The sequence below is a fragment of the Dipodomys spectabilis genome, unplaced genomic scaffold (genome assembly GCF_019054845.1).
Source record: "Dipodomys spectabilis isolate Male_0828 unplaced genomic scaffold, ASM1905484v1 ptg000175l, whole genome shotgun sequence".
Taxonomy (NCBI): Eukaryota; Metazoa; Chordata; class Mammalia; order Rodentia; family Heteromyidae; genus Dipodomys; species Dipodomys spectabilis.
In genome coordinates, this window is record NW_024870852.1 from 12,836,930 (window position 1) to 12,855,578 (window position 18,649).

The 18,649-nt window shown below is 42.1% G+C and overlaps 1 protein-coding gene across 6 annotated transcripts in view; it reads right to left on the reverse strand.

The window, feature by feature from the left end:
- Cpne1 (copine 1) overlaps positions 1-17,548 on the reverse strand; it is a 48,206-nt gene extending 30,658 nt beyond the window's left edge. For 2 of the 6 annotated variants that reach the window (XM_042694786.1, XM_042694782.1), the window contains exons 1-2: positions 17,393-17,482; positions 11,868-11,952 (exon numbers count right to left, since the gene is read on the reverse strand). Coding sequence is in view for 1 of the 6 variants with exons in the window: in XM_042694781.1 (XP_042550715.1) it covers positions 1,150-4,107 (2,958 nt within the window). In the remaining 5 variants the exon portion in view is untranslated. Of the gene's footprint in view, positions 1-406; positions 4,130-11,867; positions 11,953-17,392 lie in introns of those variants that run through there. The other 4 variants (XM_042694781.1, XM_042694784.1, XM_042694783.1 and 1 more) reach the window with 4 other exon arrangements.
- Between the last annotated feature and the right edge of the window lie 1,101 nt (positions 17,549-18,649).

Sequence of the window (18,649 nt, forward strand, 5' to 3'; positions counted from 1 at the left end):
GTTCCTTTCTGACAACTGCACTTGTCATCTGCATAAAGAATTTTTCTTTAAACAGTATCAAAATTGCACAGTATAAAAAAACCCTCCAAGTTAACAGGATTAATACTTATCAACCTATATTATGAACCAGCACATATATCATATAGCTAAGACTTTCAACTTTAGTTTTAAAGCCAAGATATTATACTCTTTCTTATGAGTGGACCCCTCTGTTTACTAAAAGGTAAGTTGGGACAAAAGAAAATTGCTAAAACAATTAGTCCATAACAGACAGGACTTCCAATCAAGGACCTAAACCACTAATTACTAAAAGTGATTTCTGGCTTGCAATGCCAGCCAAACAACATACAGTTTTTAAACTTACTAAACTAAAACTTGGCGGTCAAACCAAAAAGGCTCTGGTAGGTAGAGGACTTCATAGTTTATTTTTTATGGCAAAAATCATTCCACACAATTTTAAGTGTGACATTAGAAATCAAGTTCAGGGTTATAGCACAAATCAAGTGTGGAGTTTTATATTTAGAGATAAAACCAAAACAGTTCTGCTCATTTACAAATGAGTCAATTAGGCAAACAAAGCAGCAACATCTGAAGCAGGGCTGTCTATACATAAGAACCTTTAAGAAGCAATAAAGGTACATACAATGAATGAATCTGTATACAGAGATTTTATTCAATTTTAAAAGAAAATGAAGATTTTAGACAAAGCTTTGACCCTATAACAAAGCAAATCTGTCCAGCTTTAAATCAAATTCCAAGAGTAGCCAATTTCTGTTTTTTATCAGCTTGCAAGAGCACCCTTGATGAGCTCCACTGACAATTCTGTTATCTTAATCCCATATGGTATAAAACAAAACCAATCTAGACTCCTTGATAAACTATATATGTCGTTGAATTTTACAAATGGTTTCCCTAATGGTAAGCCAAAATCATTTTTTGTGTTCTTTCCAGATAATTTACTGTAACATACAGCAATATTGATCCTGGAAGTGAATTGTAAACAGTCAACCAATGCTCTATGTTATAAAAACCAATCTAAATGCAATTGGGACAATCCACAGGTTCTAACCTGGAAATACTAAGAAAACAATCTGGATGCATTAATCACAGGAATATGAAAATCTGCCCATAAAGAACTGATGTGAACAGCTAACCTAATACAAGTTTTACTTTTCTTGAGCCTATAGGCCTATCATTTAAGTCAATAACAGCAGCTGTGGCTTCATCTCGAGATTCGAAGGCTACCATAGCTTCACCTGTAGGCATACCTTTCTCATTGTATTTTAAACACACTGAGCCTGGGATTACTTGATAACCATAAAAGAAATCTAAAATCTCATCAATAGACACAGTGAAGGGCATGTTCTGTACTTTAATAACTGTAGGTCCTGGTTTTCCAGAATTAGATCCAAATCCAGGGGGACCACCAATATGGATAGGGCCAGGGCCAGGGCCAGGGCCAGGGCCAAAGGCTGGAGGCCCACTCAAATGCCCAGGGGCACTTCCAAGACCAGGAGGACCACTTCCAAAGCCAGGGGGGCCACCTAAACTACCAGGGCCATTTCCAAAATTCTGAGGCCCCCCTCCAAATCCTGCTGGCCCACTTAAATTATTTGGTCCACCTCCAAATCCTGGAACTTCCAGTCCTAGACCAGGCAAACCACTGCTTCCAACTGAAGGCATACCAGGCCTAATATCACCAAAGGCCCCTCCTAATCCTGGAGGAGGGAGGGGGGGTGCAAAGGCATTTGACCCACCAAAATTACCAGGGAAGTTAAATGGAGGCCCGTTATTGGCTTCCTTTGATCCTACAGTCAGGAAAGCATGTTCTTCACCTCCTGCACCGGGCATCCCTGGACCGGGCATCCCTGGACCGGGTATCCCTGGACCGGGCATCCCCACACCAGGAATTCCCACACCAGGTATTCCTGCACCAGGTATTCCTGCACCAGGTATAGGTCCTGCACCAGGCAGTGCAGCACTCGGCAGTGGTGCACCAGGCATTCCAGCAGTGGGCATTCCTGCATTAGGCATTCCAGCAACAGGGATTCCAGCAGCGGGGATTCCAGCAGCGGGGATTCCAGCAGCGGGAATTCCTGCAGCGGGCATTCCCGCAGTGGGCATTCCCGCAGTGGGTATTCCCGCAGCGGGCATTCCTGGTACTGAAGGATTACCTGGCACAGGCATCTTTAATCCCTTTTTTCCTTGGGCAGGGGGATTTTTCTCAATCTCCCTCATATCTTCTAGGGTAACTACATGAACAAAAGCTTCTCTCCCATTCAGTTTTTTACGGTGTAAGTGTTCAGACTTACGTGCATCCTCTTCATTTTTAAACTGAACCAATGCCTGTCCTAGACCTTGCCCATTGTTATCAACAAGCACATGTACAGCATTTTCATCCACTGGGATTCCTTCTAGGAACTGAAGAACATCCATCTTCGTAATGCTGAATGGAATATTTGTTATGTGGGCACAGACTTTGGCAGAGTTGACATCCCCCTCTTGATTTAACATAACTTCCCTCTGGTCATAGCTGAAATTCTGAAGTCTTTTTCGAATTGTATCTATCTTTTCTAACATACCTTTCTTAGTAATTGGATGAACTTGAATAAAACGATTGCCCATGTACTGTTTATGACGACATAGAGCAGCTTTATAGTCAGCCTCATTTCTGAACTCTACGAAGCCTTCACCCGTTGCTTTCCCATTGGGTCCATAAGCTATATAAATACTATCTTCCACAATATCCAACTTCTTAAAAAAATCAATGACATGTTTGTTTTCTGCTTCAAATGGTAGTCCTTTCAAGTAAACACAAAAACCAGCCTCATGTGGCGACCTTGACCTTGACCTTTTCTGCCCACCAGGCGATTTTGACCTGGGAAGTGTTTGAGGAGGGGGATGGGCTTGTCCAGAAGGTGCCATACTTTGTTTAAAAGTGATGTGACCTCCAGCAGCCACCCACTGTCTCTCTGTGGCAGGACTAACTTCCACATAGCGTTGAATCATCAGCATTCTGTTTCGTTTCAAAGCTTCAAATGTATCTTGAGGAGAGAGAAACTTAACCAATCCATTCCCATTATTTCGACCTACATGATCTTTTAACAAATGCACTGCATCAACACGGAGCCCATGGAAAAAATCTCTGACATCATTTTCCATTGCAGAAAAGGGCATTCCATGCACACTAACATACAGATCATCAGGGTTGATGGGAAGTGGCTTCACGCTGCTTTGAGAGTTCATCTGGATAGGGTTTACAGGATTTAATGGACCCAAAAACATAGGGTTCATGTTATTGTTCAGATTCACAGGTGCTCCAGAGCCATTCATTCCAGCAGGTAGAGGTGCCACAGGTGGAGGATTCAAGGGTGGCATGCCTGACATGGGTGGTAGTGGGGTCATAGGTGGCACAGAAGGGACTGGGGGAATAGGAGGAACAGGAGGCACAGGAGGCAATGTAGGTACTGGAGGAGGAACTGGTATTGGGGGAATGGATGGCATCGGTGGCATAGATGGCATTGCTGGGATTGGAGGAATTGGTGGTGGTGGGACTGTGTTCATTGGAGAGGCTGTACTCGGAATAGTGGAACTGAACGTTGGGCTTCCAAAAGAAGCCCCCATATTTGGAGGAGCAGCTCCTACGCTGGCTGTAGAAAATGTCTGTATATTTTTGTTGCTTTCATGAACAGAAGTTGTAGCAGTAACTACACTTGGTGAAGGATTATTAAAGTTGGGTACTGTTGTAGGTAAATTTACCCTGCCACTCATTCCCGAACTAGGTGGCGGTCCTGATCTACTAGCATTTGCTGGTGGTATATCTATGTTGGCAGTTTCAAAACGCCTACGACTCAGTTCAATCATATTCTGCATTTCCGTTTTACTACTTAACAACAGTGTTACTTTTGACCCTTTAATTGTACCACCTGTGCGCATCATACCAAGCCTTGCATCTTCATCAGTGGCAAAAACGATGAAAGCCTCACCCAGTTCACCCCCTACAATATGCACGCCCCCATCAGGGATGGTCAATCCAGAGAAGAAGTGACGAATGTCCATGGTCCCCGCCACAATTGGGAGACCTTGCAAACGGATGACCACAGCCATGCTGCGCTGAAACCACACACACCTGCAGATGAGAAAAGGCAACGGCCAAGTCAGACTCCTGTTCATTACACCAACTTTTTAACTGCAAGAATGGCCAGCTACCATATTAGGCCCACAAGCTATCACAGGCAATGTCATTAATTTAGCTTAAAAACTGAGAAGTGTAATTTACAGCGTAAAACCTGAACAATTTCAACTTCCATAGACATTCATTCTAAAGGCAATTTGAAGTTCCCATCCAAGACTAATGAGTTTCAGAGAAAAAACAAACAACTAGACAGTAAAATCATAAAATATATCACTCAGACCACTAATTATTTATACTTAGTAAGATTTGAAAGAAATGTAAAGCCAAATCAGGAGACCACATTCAACAATCTATTGGGAAGAAAATCTAAAACTGTAACCAAGTTAATATTTAAAACTGATTTAGTATCTTCCCTATATACTTGACGGTTTTATAGAGGTCAGCTTCAAAATCCAAAAGCAGCAGAAAACCGTAATTTTAAATACTTAAAACTTAGAAATAGCACTGTAGCTCAAAGTGGTAGAGTGTAAAGAGCTTAGGGACAAGGTTGGGAATTGGCTTAATAGTAGAGTGCTTGCCTAGCACGCATGAAGCCCTGGGTTCCATTCCTCAGTACCACACGAGCAAAAAATGGTGGAAGTAATGCTGTGGCTCAAGAGTAGAGCGCTAGCCTTGAGCACAGAGAGGCTCAGCGACAGAACCCATGAGTTCAAGCCTCATGACCAGTCTCCCCCCCCCCCCCCCAAAAAAGACCTAAATAGAAACTAATTCCATTATTTCATCCTGAAAGTTTTCAACCAACTAGTGGCTCACCCCTGTGAGCCCAGTCACTCAGGAGACTGAGATCTGAGTATTCAAAGCCAGGCCAGAGAGGAAAAATTCATTAGACTCTCATCTCTAATTAACCAAAGGTAGAAGTGGAACTGTGGCTCAAGTGGTAGAGTGCTAGACTTGAGCTGAGGGACAGCGCCCAGACCCAGAGTTCAAGCCCCACGACCAAAAAAATAAAGTTTGCAATCTTCTATTTTTATTAAAATAGACCTATGCAGTGGGGGATATTAATCTTCCTTCTATGATTATTAATACTACCTATGGAAAGGTAGATATGGGTAGCTCATACCTGTAATACCAATTACTTAGGAGAATCACAGTTCAATGTCAGCCTGAGTAGAGTCCATGAGACTCTTACCTCTAAATAACTACCAAAGAGCTAGAAATGGCATTGTGACTTCAAGTGGTAGAGCACTGGCCTTGAAAACAAAAGCTCAAGGACATTACCCTGAGTTTAAGCCCTAAGAGTGGCACACACACTCACTACTGAGTGCTGGCTGCTGGTGGGGCTCATACTGTAATCCTACCTAATAGGAAGCTGAGATCTGAGAATCCTGGTTCGAAGCCGACCCAAACAGACAAATCTGAGAATCTTAATCCCAATTCCCCAGGAAAAAGTCAAAAGTGGAGGTTTGGCTCAGGTGGTAAAGTGCCACTTGAGTGAAAAAAACTAAGTTGAGAACACAAGAATGAATTAAACTCCAGTTAAACCTATCTATGGAATTACCACTATAAACAAAGTTAATTCATACTAAGAATCTAAAAGAGGGCTGGGAAGGTGGCTCAGTGGTAGAGCACTTGCCTTGCATGCCTGAGGCCCTGAGTTCGATTCCACAACACCACATAAGCAGAAAGAAAAAAGCCGGAAGTGGCGTTGTGGCTCAAGTGGTAGAGCGCTGGCCTTGAGCTGAAGAGCTGAGGGACAGCGCCCAGGCCCAGAGTTCAGGCCCCACGACCGGACCCAAAAAAAAAAAAAAAAAAAAAAAAAAAAACAAAACAAAATCTGATTTAACCAATACTAGTCTAAAAAGTAGAAGCTGTTTACAGTATGATTACTGTGGATGTTCTAATTAATTAAAATGCAGGCCAAACACTTATTCCCAAACTCTTGACTTAAAAAAAAAAAAATGCAGGCAGGCCAGGTACCAGTGGCTCACACCTGTAATCTAGCTACTCATGAGGCTGAGATCTGAGAATTGAGGTTTAAAGCTAGCCTGGGCAGGAAAATACATGAGACTCTTATTTCCAATTAATTACCAGAAAACTGGAATGGATCCTGGGAATGTAGCTTAGTGGCAGAGTGCTTGCCTACTATGCATAAAGCTCTGGTTTTGATTCCTCAGTAGCACATCCAGAAGTATGGCTGAAGTGGTAGAGTGCTTGCTTGAGCAAAAGAAGCTTTTGCCAGGACTGGCAAAACAAAAAACAAAACAAACAAACAAAAAAAAAAACACAGAAGTGAAACTGTGGCTCAGAGGTAGAGCAGTAGCCTTGAGAAAAACAAAAAACTGGCAGGAGTAGCAGCTTGCACCTGTAATCCGTGCTACTCAGCGAAGATTTGAGGATCATAGTTAGAAGTCCGTCTGGGCAAAAGTTCCTAAGACTTATCTCTAACCACCAAAACCTGGAAGTGGAGATGTAGATCAAGTGGTAGAATGCTGCTGGCCTTGAGAAAAAGCTCATCAACAGCACTCAGGCTCTAAATTTAAGCCCCAAGACAAGCACAGAAATGAGTAATGATGGTCAAAATACTTTATATACATGTGTCAAAAAGAACAATGAAACCTGCTGAAATTGTTTTAAGAACGAAGAAGAGAGAATGAGGAAGACACAGAAAGGGTGAGGGGTTTTGTTTTGGGTGCTAGTCCTAGGGCTTGAACTCAAGGCCTGGGCACTGTCCCTGAGCTTTTTGTGCTCAAGGTTAGCACTCTACAGTCTGAGCTACAGCTCCATTTTGGCTTTTCAGTAGTTAATTGGGTATAAGAGTCTCACAGACTTTCTTGCCCTGGTTGGCTACTAACCACCATCCTCAGATCTCAGTCTCCTGGGTAGCTTGGATTTTTTTTTTTTTGGGGGGGTGGGGTGGGGTGGGGTCCGGTCGCAGGGCCTGAACTCTGGGCCTGGGCACTGTCCCTCAGCTCTTCAGCTCAAGGCTAGCGCTCTACCACTTGAGTCACAGCTCCACTTCTGGGTTTTTTCTTTTTGCTTATGTGGTGCTGAGGAATCAAACCCAGGACCTCAGGCATACAAGGCAAGCGCTCTACCACTGAGCCAACTTCCCAGCCCCGGTAGCTTGGATTTTAATGTGAGCCACCAACACCTACCTTGAGAGGGTGAGTTTGACTGAAGTACATTGTATGCATGTATGGAATTGTCACAATGATGGGGCTGGGAAGGTGGCTCAGTGGTAGAGCGCTTGCCTTGCATGCCTGAGGCCCTGGGTTTGATTCCTCAGCACCACATAAGCAAAAAGAAAAATGCCAGAAGTGTCACTGTGGCTCAAGTGGTAGAGTGCTAGCCTTGAGCTGAAGAGCTGAGGGACAGCACCCAGGCCCAGAGTTCAGGCCTCATGACTGGACCCCTAAAAAAAAAAAAAAAAGAAAAGAAAAAAAGGAATTGTCACAATGAAACATCTTTTGCACAACTAATATATGCTAATAAAAATCTAAAAAGCATGGGCTGGGAAGGTGGCTCAGTGGTAGAGCACTTGCCTTGCATGCTCGAGGCCCTAGGTTCGATTCCTCAGCACCACATAAGAAAAAAGCCGGAAGTGGCGCTGTGGCTCAAGTGGTAGAGTGCTAGCCTTGAGCTGAAGAGCTGAGGGACAGCGCCCAGGCCCAGAGTTCAGGCCCCACGACCGGACCCAAAAAAAAATCTAAAAAGCAGCCAAGTGCCAGTGGCTCAAGCCTGTAAGCTCAGGAGGCTGAAATCTGAGGATCACAGTTCAAAGCCAGCCCAGGCAAATTTACAGCTAGATTTACAAGTATGAGCCACAGGAACCTGACCTGCCTGCATTTTTTTTTTTTTTTAAATCAAGACTCTTGGGCTGGGAAGGTGGCTCAGTGGTAGAGCACTTGCCTTGCACGCATGAGGTCCCGGGTTCAATTCCTCAGCACCACATAAAAAAAAAAAGAAAGAAAGAAGCCGGAAAGTGGTGCTGTAGCTCAAGTAGTAGAATGCTAGCCTTGAGCTGAAGAGCTGAGGGACAGCGCCCAGGACCAGAGTTCAGGCCCCACGACCGGACCCAAAAAAAAAAAAACACAAGACTCTTATCTCCAATAAATCACCAGAAATCTGGAAGTGGCCCTGTGGCTCAATTGGTAGAGTGCTAGCCGTGAGCTGAAGAGCTGAGGGACAGTACCCAGGCCCACAACCAACAACACCACAAAAAAAAAAAAAAAAAAAACCTAAAAAGCAAAGATTACAATTGTGTACCTGTAATCTTATCACTCAGAAAGCTGAAGCAGAAGAATCGGCAATCAAGACTAGCTTGGGCTTCATAAAAAGATAAGAGCCCTGCACCGTAGCTCTCGCCGGTAATCCTAGCTACTCAGGAGGCTGAGATCTGAGGATCACAGTTCAAAGCCAGCCCGAAGGAAAGTCCATGAGATTCTTATCTCCAATAAACCACCAGAAAACAAGAAGTGGCACTGTGGCTCAAGTGGAAGAGTGCTAGCCTTGAGCTTAAGAGCTGAGGGACAGAGCCTAGGCCCAGAGTTCAAGACCCACAACTGACCAAAAATAAATGAAAGAAGGAAAGAAAGGAAGAAAGAAAGAGAGAGAGAGAGAGAGAGAGAGAACAAACCCTAAGGTTTAAACTTTCCTCAGTGATTGTTACAGACTCTGGCCCACTCTAACTTCTGTGGGATCATTGGTTATTTTCTGATCTTCTTAGATAACACCTATTTTGACTTGGTCAAAAGAAAATTTTCTCCCAAATTTAAACCAATTTCATTATATCAGGTTTGTTGAGACCAGGACTTTAATTCACTATCTGATGCTTTCACTCATTGGCTCCCATTCTACCACCTGAGCCATGTCTCCAAATGCCCAGTATTTCAGTTTTAATCGAACTTTTTAAGTTGACACTCTTGAGATCAGAAAACATATCAATTTGAAATTAATATGGTCAAATCAACGTTTAAATATAAGTCTTTTAAACTGGCTTAAGACTCAACGAAATTACAGTCTAGTTTCATCACTTCTGAAGCAAAAATATTAGAAGGAGTAAATTTTCCTGAGTGCCAGCAATCCTAGATACTCCAGAGACTCAGATCCAAGGATCACAGATTGAAGCCAGCCTGGAAAGAAAAGTCTGTGAGACTGATTTCCAATTAACCACCACAAAAAGCCAGAAGTAGAGCTGTGCTCGAGTGGTAGAGTGCTAGCCTTGAACAAAACAGCTGAAGGGCAATGCCTAGGCCATGAATTCAAGCCTCAGGATCGGCACCAAAAACAAACAGCCAAAAAAAATAATAATAACTCCTTAAAAAACTCTTTCCAGCCAGGTACTAGTGGCTCATGTCTGTAATTCTAGTCACTCAGGAAGCTAAGATCTGAGGATTGTGGTTAAAAGCCAGTTTGGGCTTTAGAAAAGTCCATGAGACTCTTTTTTTTTTCTTTTTTTTTTTTTGGTCGGTTATGAGGCTTCAACTCTGGGGCTAGGGTGCTATCCCTGCGCTCTTCAGCCTTTCCTGTCCAGGCTGGCCTTGAACCATGATCCTCAGAGATCTTGGCCTTCTGACTAGCTAGGATTGCAAGCGTGAGTCACCGGCACCGGCTGAGACTCTTTTTTGTTGTTGTTGTTGTTGGCACCTGGCTGAGACTCTTTTGTTGTTGTTGTTGTTGGTCGTGGGCCTGGGCACTATCCCTCAGTTCTTCAGTTCAAGGCTAGCGCTCTACCACTTGAGCTACAATGAATGCCACTTCCCGTTTTCTGGTGGTTAATTGGAGATAAGAGTTTCAAGGACTTTCCTGCCTGGGCTGGTTTTGAACCTTGATCCTCAGATTTCAAGCTCCTGTGTAGCTAGGATTACAGGTGTGAGCCACCAGCGCCCTGCGCAGCTCAGACTCTTTATCTTGAATAAACCACCAGAAAACTGAAAGTGGTACAGTGGCTCCAGTGGTAGAATGCTAGCTTTGAGCTGAAGAGCTGAGGGACAGCGCCCAGGCCCAGATTCAAGCCCAACAACTGACCAAAACAAACAAACAAACAAAAAACCTGTTTCCTGGGGCTGAGAATGTGGCTTAGCAGTAAGAGTGCTTGCTTAGCATGCATAAAGCCCTGGGTTCCATCCCTCAATACCACATAAACAGAAAAATCCAGAAATGGTGCTATGTCTCAAGTTGTAGCGCATTAGCCTTGGGCACAGAGAGGTTCAAGGACAGTACCCAGGCAGCCCTTAGTTCAAGCTCCAGGACTGGCAAAAAAAAAAAAAAACTGTTCCTGTTACAAAAGCTTTAAACAATTATGCAACTCTTTGCAAGGAGTTCTTCAAAGTCAAGGGTCGTATGCAAACGAATTTAATAATAAAATCTATATCGGTATCTCATTGTAGCACACACAAAGCAAATATATTGTTTGATTTTGATAGTTTTCTTAAAGTTATAAACAATCTTCAAATTTAATCCGGAAAGATGAACTAGCAAACAGAAAATGTAAGACCATCATAACACACTAGAAATTTGGGGAGGGTGTATAAAGATGTATTGGTTGCAAGTCAGTAAGAAAAATTAATTTAAAAAAAAAATCACATATGTTGGGCACCCATGGCTCACACCTGTGATTCCAGCTACTCAAGAGGCTGAGACCAGAGAATCATGGTTCAAAGCCAGCAAAGGCAGGAAAGCCTGTGAGACTCCAATTAACCACCAGAAAACCAAAAGTGGCACTATGGCTCAAAGTTGACAGAGTGCTAGCCTTAAGCTGAAGAGCTCAGAAATAGCATCCGGACTTTGAGTTCATGAACAAAAAAAGAAATAGAAAAGAAAAAAAAAAATCACTTAGACTTTCCCCTTATTTACTATGTAGCAGCCTATAAGGAAATTTATGAATAGATTTCCAGGTAATCAAACCAAGTTTACATTCTTTACTGAATCTGGAATATATGTCTATATGTAAAATTGAGACAGCATTCCTGTTCAAATTAAAAAACACAACTTCCTATAAAGGAAAATCTAGGTACTCAAAACAGCGAGATACATTACTTCAAACATGAACATTAAGATGAGAACTTTATTATGGTCTCAAGAACAGAAAATTAAACAGAAAGCTAAATGTCATAGAAGTCTTTTTTTTCCTGAGATTTAATAAACAATCTGTACAAAGGTACACTGAAAACACAGTATTGAAAAATCTGCCTCAGATTACCAACTACAAAAGGGCGAAAGATTAAACCAAAGTATAGCACCTGACTTATTGATAAAGCCTTCTGAAGAAAGCAATTTTTAGGTTGTGAAAAATATAAAATAGCATCTGTTACCTCCTGTTAAGTACCTGTTTAAGAGGGAAGTCATTTCCATCTATCTTAAGCCTAGCTTAGATACTTGAATGAAAAGGTTAGATTCAACTATACTATAAGGTTTCATCTGAAGTCTAAAATTTACACTCTAAAATAACCATACCAATAACAACCAACTATATTAATAATTCATCTAGAAAGCTTCTAAGGGAGAACATACACCAACAAGCTACTTTCTACCTAACAGTAAGAGTGCAGGAAAATTTATGACCTCAAAGAGTATAGGAAAATTCATGATCCCGCCCCACCCCTCAGGATTAAAAATAATAAACTTGTAAGTATACACACAATATAGTTACTACACCTATTTTTATGTTTCTTAATAAGCTATTTTCATCTTATTTTGTATAAAAACAAGCCCCCTATTCAAAATCTCTTACCTGAGTACACAAGAGATGTATTTTCTTAATAAGAAGAAGAGGCCAAGTCAATCCTGTGGGCAACCAATTAAAACCAACTTTTAGACTGCAATAGAGAATAAATGGAGGCAAAAATCAATTCAGGAAACAAAACAACACTCACAGGCCACACTGAACTGTACATTACCAAGGCGAGTCTGAAACCACAAGCACTTCATTAGAATGCACGTATCGAAAAGAAATAAAAAGACTAAACCAAAATCCCACACATGCTTTTAACTTGGTATTGCTTTCAAATGTGAAGGTCACTCAAAATATTTTCATATGTGCAAAGAGTGTCAGAAACCAATGCAAGAATAAATCAATTGAAACTGAAACAGTAATAAAAGTTCAGCTTCATAGTTAGTAATTTTTATCACTTGATAATTATACCAGTTCAAAAATCACAAATCCAACTTCAATCTAGTCCCCAGATTCCTACCAAATTTTAGTGAAAGTAGAAGCACAGGCTCAAATAATAACAATTCCTGGACAAGTAAGTCATCAACCAAGGTTACTCATGGAAATTACTGCAGTTCCTCTCATATTTTCCTTTCCAACAAAACATCATCAATCATGACAAAAAAATGTAACTGAAATATTTAAGTTTTGGGTATATAAACTAATTTCACTTATATTCATCACATTAAGGTAAAGTTCTTTTAATACCACAACACCCTCCCCCCCCAAAAAAAAATCCTGCTTGGAAAAATTCCCTAAATGTCTGGTACAAAAAGGTACTTCCAAAAGTAAAAGCCACCAATCTTTCACTGGGATTTCCTCTAAATTGGTGAGATGATAAGCAATTCAAAATATACATAATCAAATGATTAAACAATTATATTTAAAAGATTGTCTATCTATTTTTGTTCAAGTCCTGGGTCTTGAACTCAAACCTGGGTGCTCTTCATGGCTAACCCTCTACCACTTGAACCATAGCTCCATTCTGGCTTTCTGATGATTAAATGGAGATGAGTCTCATGAAAAAAAGAAAAAAAAAAGTCTCATGAACTCTCCTGCCCAGGCTGGTTTCAAACCCTGATCCTCAGATCTCAACCTCCTGAATAGCTAGGATTACAAGTGTGAGCCACTGATGCCAGCTTTTTTTTTTAATAAATAAAAAGATTTTTAATCAAAGAATATGTTCTGTCTGGATCTTAACTGGTGATCTTCCTGCCTCAGCCTCTCAGAGTGCTGGGATGTATGTACTACTACATCTGGCTTAACAGATCACTGTCCTATAATTCAGGATAAAATGTCAATAGAAGACTACTTATCTGAATGATGGTTTTAAATTAATGTCTTTCAAAAATCAAGTTACAAATGAGTTTAATATTCATCATCAAAAAGTAAAGCAAATTTCAAGAATCGTGTTATTATGTACTTTACTCAAACTGATTAGTGAGACTGCTTTGCCACAAAAAGCTTTGTAAATGATGGCCTGGGGGTGTGGGTCAAGTGGTATACCCAAGCCAAGGCCCTAACTTCAAACCTATCTACTGCCAAAAAAGTTAGACAAATGTTATAAACACATTTTCAAAAGTCCAAACCATTGAATTAATCTTTGACTTATACAAATTTATCCTAATTAAATCTAAAGAGTTTTAAAACTCTTTGTTTACAAGCCAAATCCAACAGTTTCTGTAACTGATCACAAAGGGAAATGAAAAACAGAAAAAAAAAAAAAAAAACTTGCTTCAAATAAAGCCATAAGAAAGGTCAAGTGTTATTGTAATTTTTAGTTATAATTTGTACAGTGTCAATTCTAGAAACTGCAAAAACAGGGTAATTTTCTAATTAAATTTTGTAATAAATTTGACACCTACTGCACATTCTAATTCAAAAGGCCTGGTATGAGGCTAGGGCATATACTCTGAATATAAGGGAAAACCAAACCGGTTCCTTTCTTTTCTTTCCTTTCAAACCTAAGACATACTATGCCCTTGATGAGGATAAATTCAAGTCAGCCACTTAAACCCTAAAGGAACTCACTAAGCTTTACCCAAAAACTTGAACAAAATGGCCAGAAATGAGGAAAATTCTTATTCCACAAAGGTTCAACATCTGGGTGATTTTGGTAAATGTCTTGCTCAAAAGTTTTGTGTTCAATTTATAGCACAAAACCAATCCAAACATAAAAGGGAAAGCCTATTCCACCAAGGGGGGAAAGATTCAGAATGTCAAAGCTACAAGTCAGAACCTCACTGCTCTCAGTGCTAGACCTCTTCTTTCACAAGGAAAAGAAAGCAAATGGAAAATGAGAACCAGACTGAATTACTTTTCTTTGTTTTGCTAGTCCAGGGGCTTGAACTCAGGGCCTGGTTGGGTGCTGTCCCTGAGCACTAACATTCTACTACTTGAGCCACAGCACCACTTCTGGCCTTTGCGTGTATGTGGTACTGAGGAATGGAACCCAGGGCTTCATGTATGTGAGGCAAGCACTCTTACCACTAACCTACATTCCCAGCCCTCAACTCACTTTGTAAAGACCATAATTTCACAGTGGTGTCACAGTTTCCCAAGAAATCACTTATTCATAATACTATATATCAGTTAACCACCGGAAAGTAGGATCCCAACTTGGAAAAAAAAAAAATCCATCCCAATCATCTTAAGCTCTAATTAACTTTAGGATAAGACAAACAATTCTATGTATCAAAATATGTAAAAATACACTATACACAGAGTTATAAAGATAGGCAAAGAGAAAATGGTTTAGTATTGATCCATCAGTATATTTCAGACCTAATCATACACTAGAAAAATTACAACAACTGCTATAAAAAATTTAGCACATTAGGACAATGCAGTCTTATTTACTACTAGGAATTTCAGGATAAAATGTCTGACAACAAACCACATTATCAAGATGCTAAAGCACAACTTGAACTTGACTATTTCTACTATTCATCTGGTAATAAACACCCAAAGTGAATCTGTTCAGTCATCAGTCTTTAACAAGAACCAAGACAGAGGAGAAGTAGGTATTTTAGATCCCAAAGAACAAAAACCAGCAATCCTACAAAAGATCACATCAGAGATCTGAACAGAGAAAATCAATTACAATGGGCACAATGCTATTAAGAAGTAAAATCACATCATGGTAGGCATTATGAAACTACAGCATCATCCACTTGATTTTTGTCCCCCATGACCAAATGGAACACATTTCATATTCTAGAATCAATCCTAATGAAAAAATTCTACTGATATTGATGAAGATGTATCACTGCTCAACATTCCCATTCAATAGAAAGAGATTTCTTCTGCCAAAAACTTTAACAATTATTTTGACACCAATAAAAATGTTATCTGACTTCATTTCACTTCAAAGCAAAAATATTACTTCTAACCTAACCAACCACATCACCATTCACCATGCTTTTAAGACTTAAAAGTTAGCTTTTACTCCAAAAAATGAAGAGTATCATAGGTGGTAGTAAAAAGTAGATGAAACTACAATTGAGGTTAAATGATTTTTCTGTGTACTGATCTAAAATATTCATTTCCACAAACATTTATAAAGAACTTGTAGACCATACATGAAGATATAAAACAGAACAACCACTCCATTTCCCAGAGGGTTATCTAAAAGCATCTTTTGTGCAATCAATTAGACACCTACAACACCTACAGAAGCAGGCATTCATCCAAACTGAATGATGACCTGACATGGTGACACAGGACTACAGTCCTGTAACTCAGGAGTCTGAGACAGGAGAGTCTTGACTTTGACATCAGCCTACGTATGCTTCATCAAGAGACTCCTTCTCAAAAATAGACCAAAAAAAAAAAAAAACTGAATGAGAACAGCATGTATCTCTGCAAAACAGAATGCAGTATCAGTATTGTCATTAGAATCAAGCAGCTGGAACACACTGGCCTAAAAAATCAAGTTTTTACAACCTCTAAATCATACCATCACAACCCACAGACGTTCAATGCAAAACATTTGACATGTCATGTCCAAGTAAAAGAAGCCTAAAATGTACTGGTAGTAGCAGATAACAGTAAGTTAACTATCACCATGTTTTCTAAAGCTTCATATTTTTATCTAACAGACTTGAACATAAACTGAAATTATGCATTACAATCCATAAGCAAAGTGATCAACATCAAACAAGCATAAGAAAGTAATATAAAACAAAACTAGTCATTATTTTTCTACATGTCTAGACTTGTGGGATTTTATCAACTGCAAATGCTTTGAAACACATTAACGCACACTAGTTAACAGGGCACCAGGCAATTCTGATTTTCACTAGTAATGCAGCTTGCAAAAATTACACCATTCAACAAGCTCCAAGAGATATTCACAAAACTCTCCTTTCAGCAAACCCCTCCCCCACAAGGCACAGAGGTTGTACTTACTAGAATCATTCTACTCCTGTATAATACAAAACAGTACCTTCCAACTACCCCCAATTACATTAAGTCATCTCTGTAATCCAAGAGCAAAGGAGTTTTTCGAGGCCCCAGAACCTTCAACACAATGCCTACAAATCTCAATACAAACTACCCAGCTAAATGAACGTGTTAGCACTACCCGCGTAAAGCCCACACAGGAGCCCCTCTGACGTTCCACTACGAAGCACATGCTGAAGGCACAAAGTCCAGGCACGTACTAACTAGCCGTTAAGCTTGCTGCACAAATGTCCATCCCCATCACTAACCTGTAGATCCCTCTAAGGCCCTCCACCATTTCACGTGGCTGCAAACGAGCTCCGCCAAGCTTCAGGGAAACTTACTCCATCAGAAAACACCCAGCCTCCATCTAGCACGGGAGCAGTAAAGCCCCTTCTCCAAGCTGCTTTGAGGCCACGGGCTTAGTACCCTTACAAATTCTCTGCACCTGGAGGCCTACTGACCCCCACTTGCCCCTCTACTAGTCTATATCTATATCCCCAAGGATAAGCCCCTTCCCAACACTGGGCCTTTAAGAAAATTCATTGACACCCCTTCGGCCTGCAGGCCAAAAAAGGCGGCCGGTTCTCAGGCCTCTTTCTTGGGACTTAACAGCAGAGTACCAACCAGAGCCTTCTGTGCCCCCCAGGTATCCAGACGAGAGTCCCCCTTTTGTTAGTAGGCCACAGAGCCCGCCTTTCCATTTCGGGGGCTCCTCCCTACTTCCAGGCAAAGGTGTAGTTACAGCCTACGGCCATTTGGAGGCAAGGGAAGTCTTGCCCGTTCGGGGTGTAGGTGTGTTTGCACGGCAGTCCCCGTTAGTTCACAGGCCGTGGGCCAATCCAGCTTGGGCCGCCTCCCTCTCTCCGACCACGGGGGCGTCCTCGCCGTGGCCTCAACCCCACTTCGTAGCACAGGCTCATCCTCTCCAGCCGCAGAGGCGCGAGTGGCGCCCCAACACCCCCGCAGCCCTTGCCCCGACTCTTTGTGTGGGGCACTCGCTGCGGCGGGCTCAGAGGCCTCCGAAGGCCCCGCCCCGGGCCACCAAGGGGCGGCTCGAGCCCCGCACAGCCCCGCCCGTTCCGGGGCTGCGGGAGTCTTACCGGGGAGAGCCTGGGCGGCACCAGAACCCAGACCTGAGTTACCCCCCGCGCGAGCGCCTCCGCCCCGCGGCCGACAGCCCCAGCCCGAACGGCTTCCCGGAGCCCACCGCCGCAGCCAACACCTCCTCCGCTGCCTCACAAAATGGCCGCCGGCCCGTTCAGCCGCTCCGCGTTCCAGAAAGGGGCGGGGTGGAACGTTTGCGTCATTGTGTGGGCGGCGCGGCGCGTGCGCACTGATTGTTTAGGGCGGGTTACCGGAAGTGCCCGTGAGGGCCTTTTAATTTCTTAGACTTAGGGCCCAGGTTGGGCTGGGCGTGGATGTGTGGCTGAACCCGCTCCGCGGCGGGACTGGACGCAGGTTGCTGCACTTCTTTCCAGCGGCTGTGAAAGGAGGGAAAGAGAGCCTACCGACAGAATTGTTCTGAGGATTAAACGGCCCATGAGTAGTGTTATTAATCTTGTCTTCACAAGAGAGTCAACACCAATTTTATTTTTTTGGGGGGGGTCCAGTTGTGGGGCCTGAACTCTGGGCCTGGGCGCTGTCCCTCAGCTCTTCAGCTTAAGACTAGCACCCTACCACCTGAGCCAAGCGCCACTTCCAGCTTTTTTCATTTTTGCTTATGTGGAGCTGAGGAATCGAACCCCGGGCCTCAGGCATGCAAGGCAAGCGCTCTACCACTGAGCCACCTTCCCAGCTCCTCAACACCAATTTTTTACTCCAAAAAACATTTCAATTCAGGAGGGCTTCTCCACCTTATCCCCACCACAACAACACTTTAGTATTACACTGTTACAGAGGGAGAGGGAGGAGGGGGAGAGGGAGGAGGATGGGGAGAAGGAGAGGGAGGGAGGAGGAGGGGGAGAGGGAGGGAGGGAGGAAAAAAGAGTAGGAGGGGTCGGTGGCTCACTTCTGTACTCTTCACTACTGAGATGAGAGAATCGCAAGGAGCAAGGTTTTTGTTTTGTTTTCTGTTCATATAATTTCTTGCAGTTAGCACAATTTAAAAATTCACCGATACACCAATAGTACAGAACTAAAGAGCATAATTAGTTATTCTTCCCTCAGGAAAATAAAACATACTGATTGCAAAGCTAGATGTCAGTCTTAAGTTTTAGAATAGAGGAAGAATGTCAACCTAAATACAAGAAAAAGCAATTGCTCACAATGACCACAAAAGAAAATCCCAAAGAAAGTCTGATTTCTCACAGACAGTGATTGTCTTCTCTAAATTAATTTTTTTTAAAAAAACTATTTTA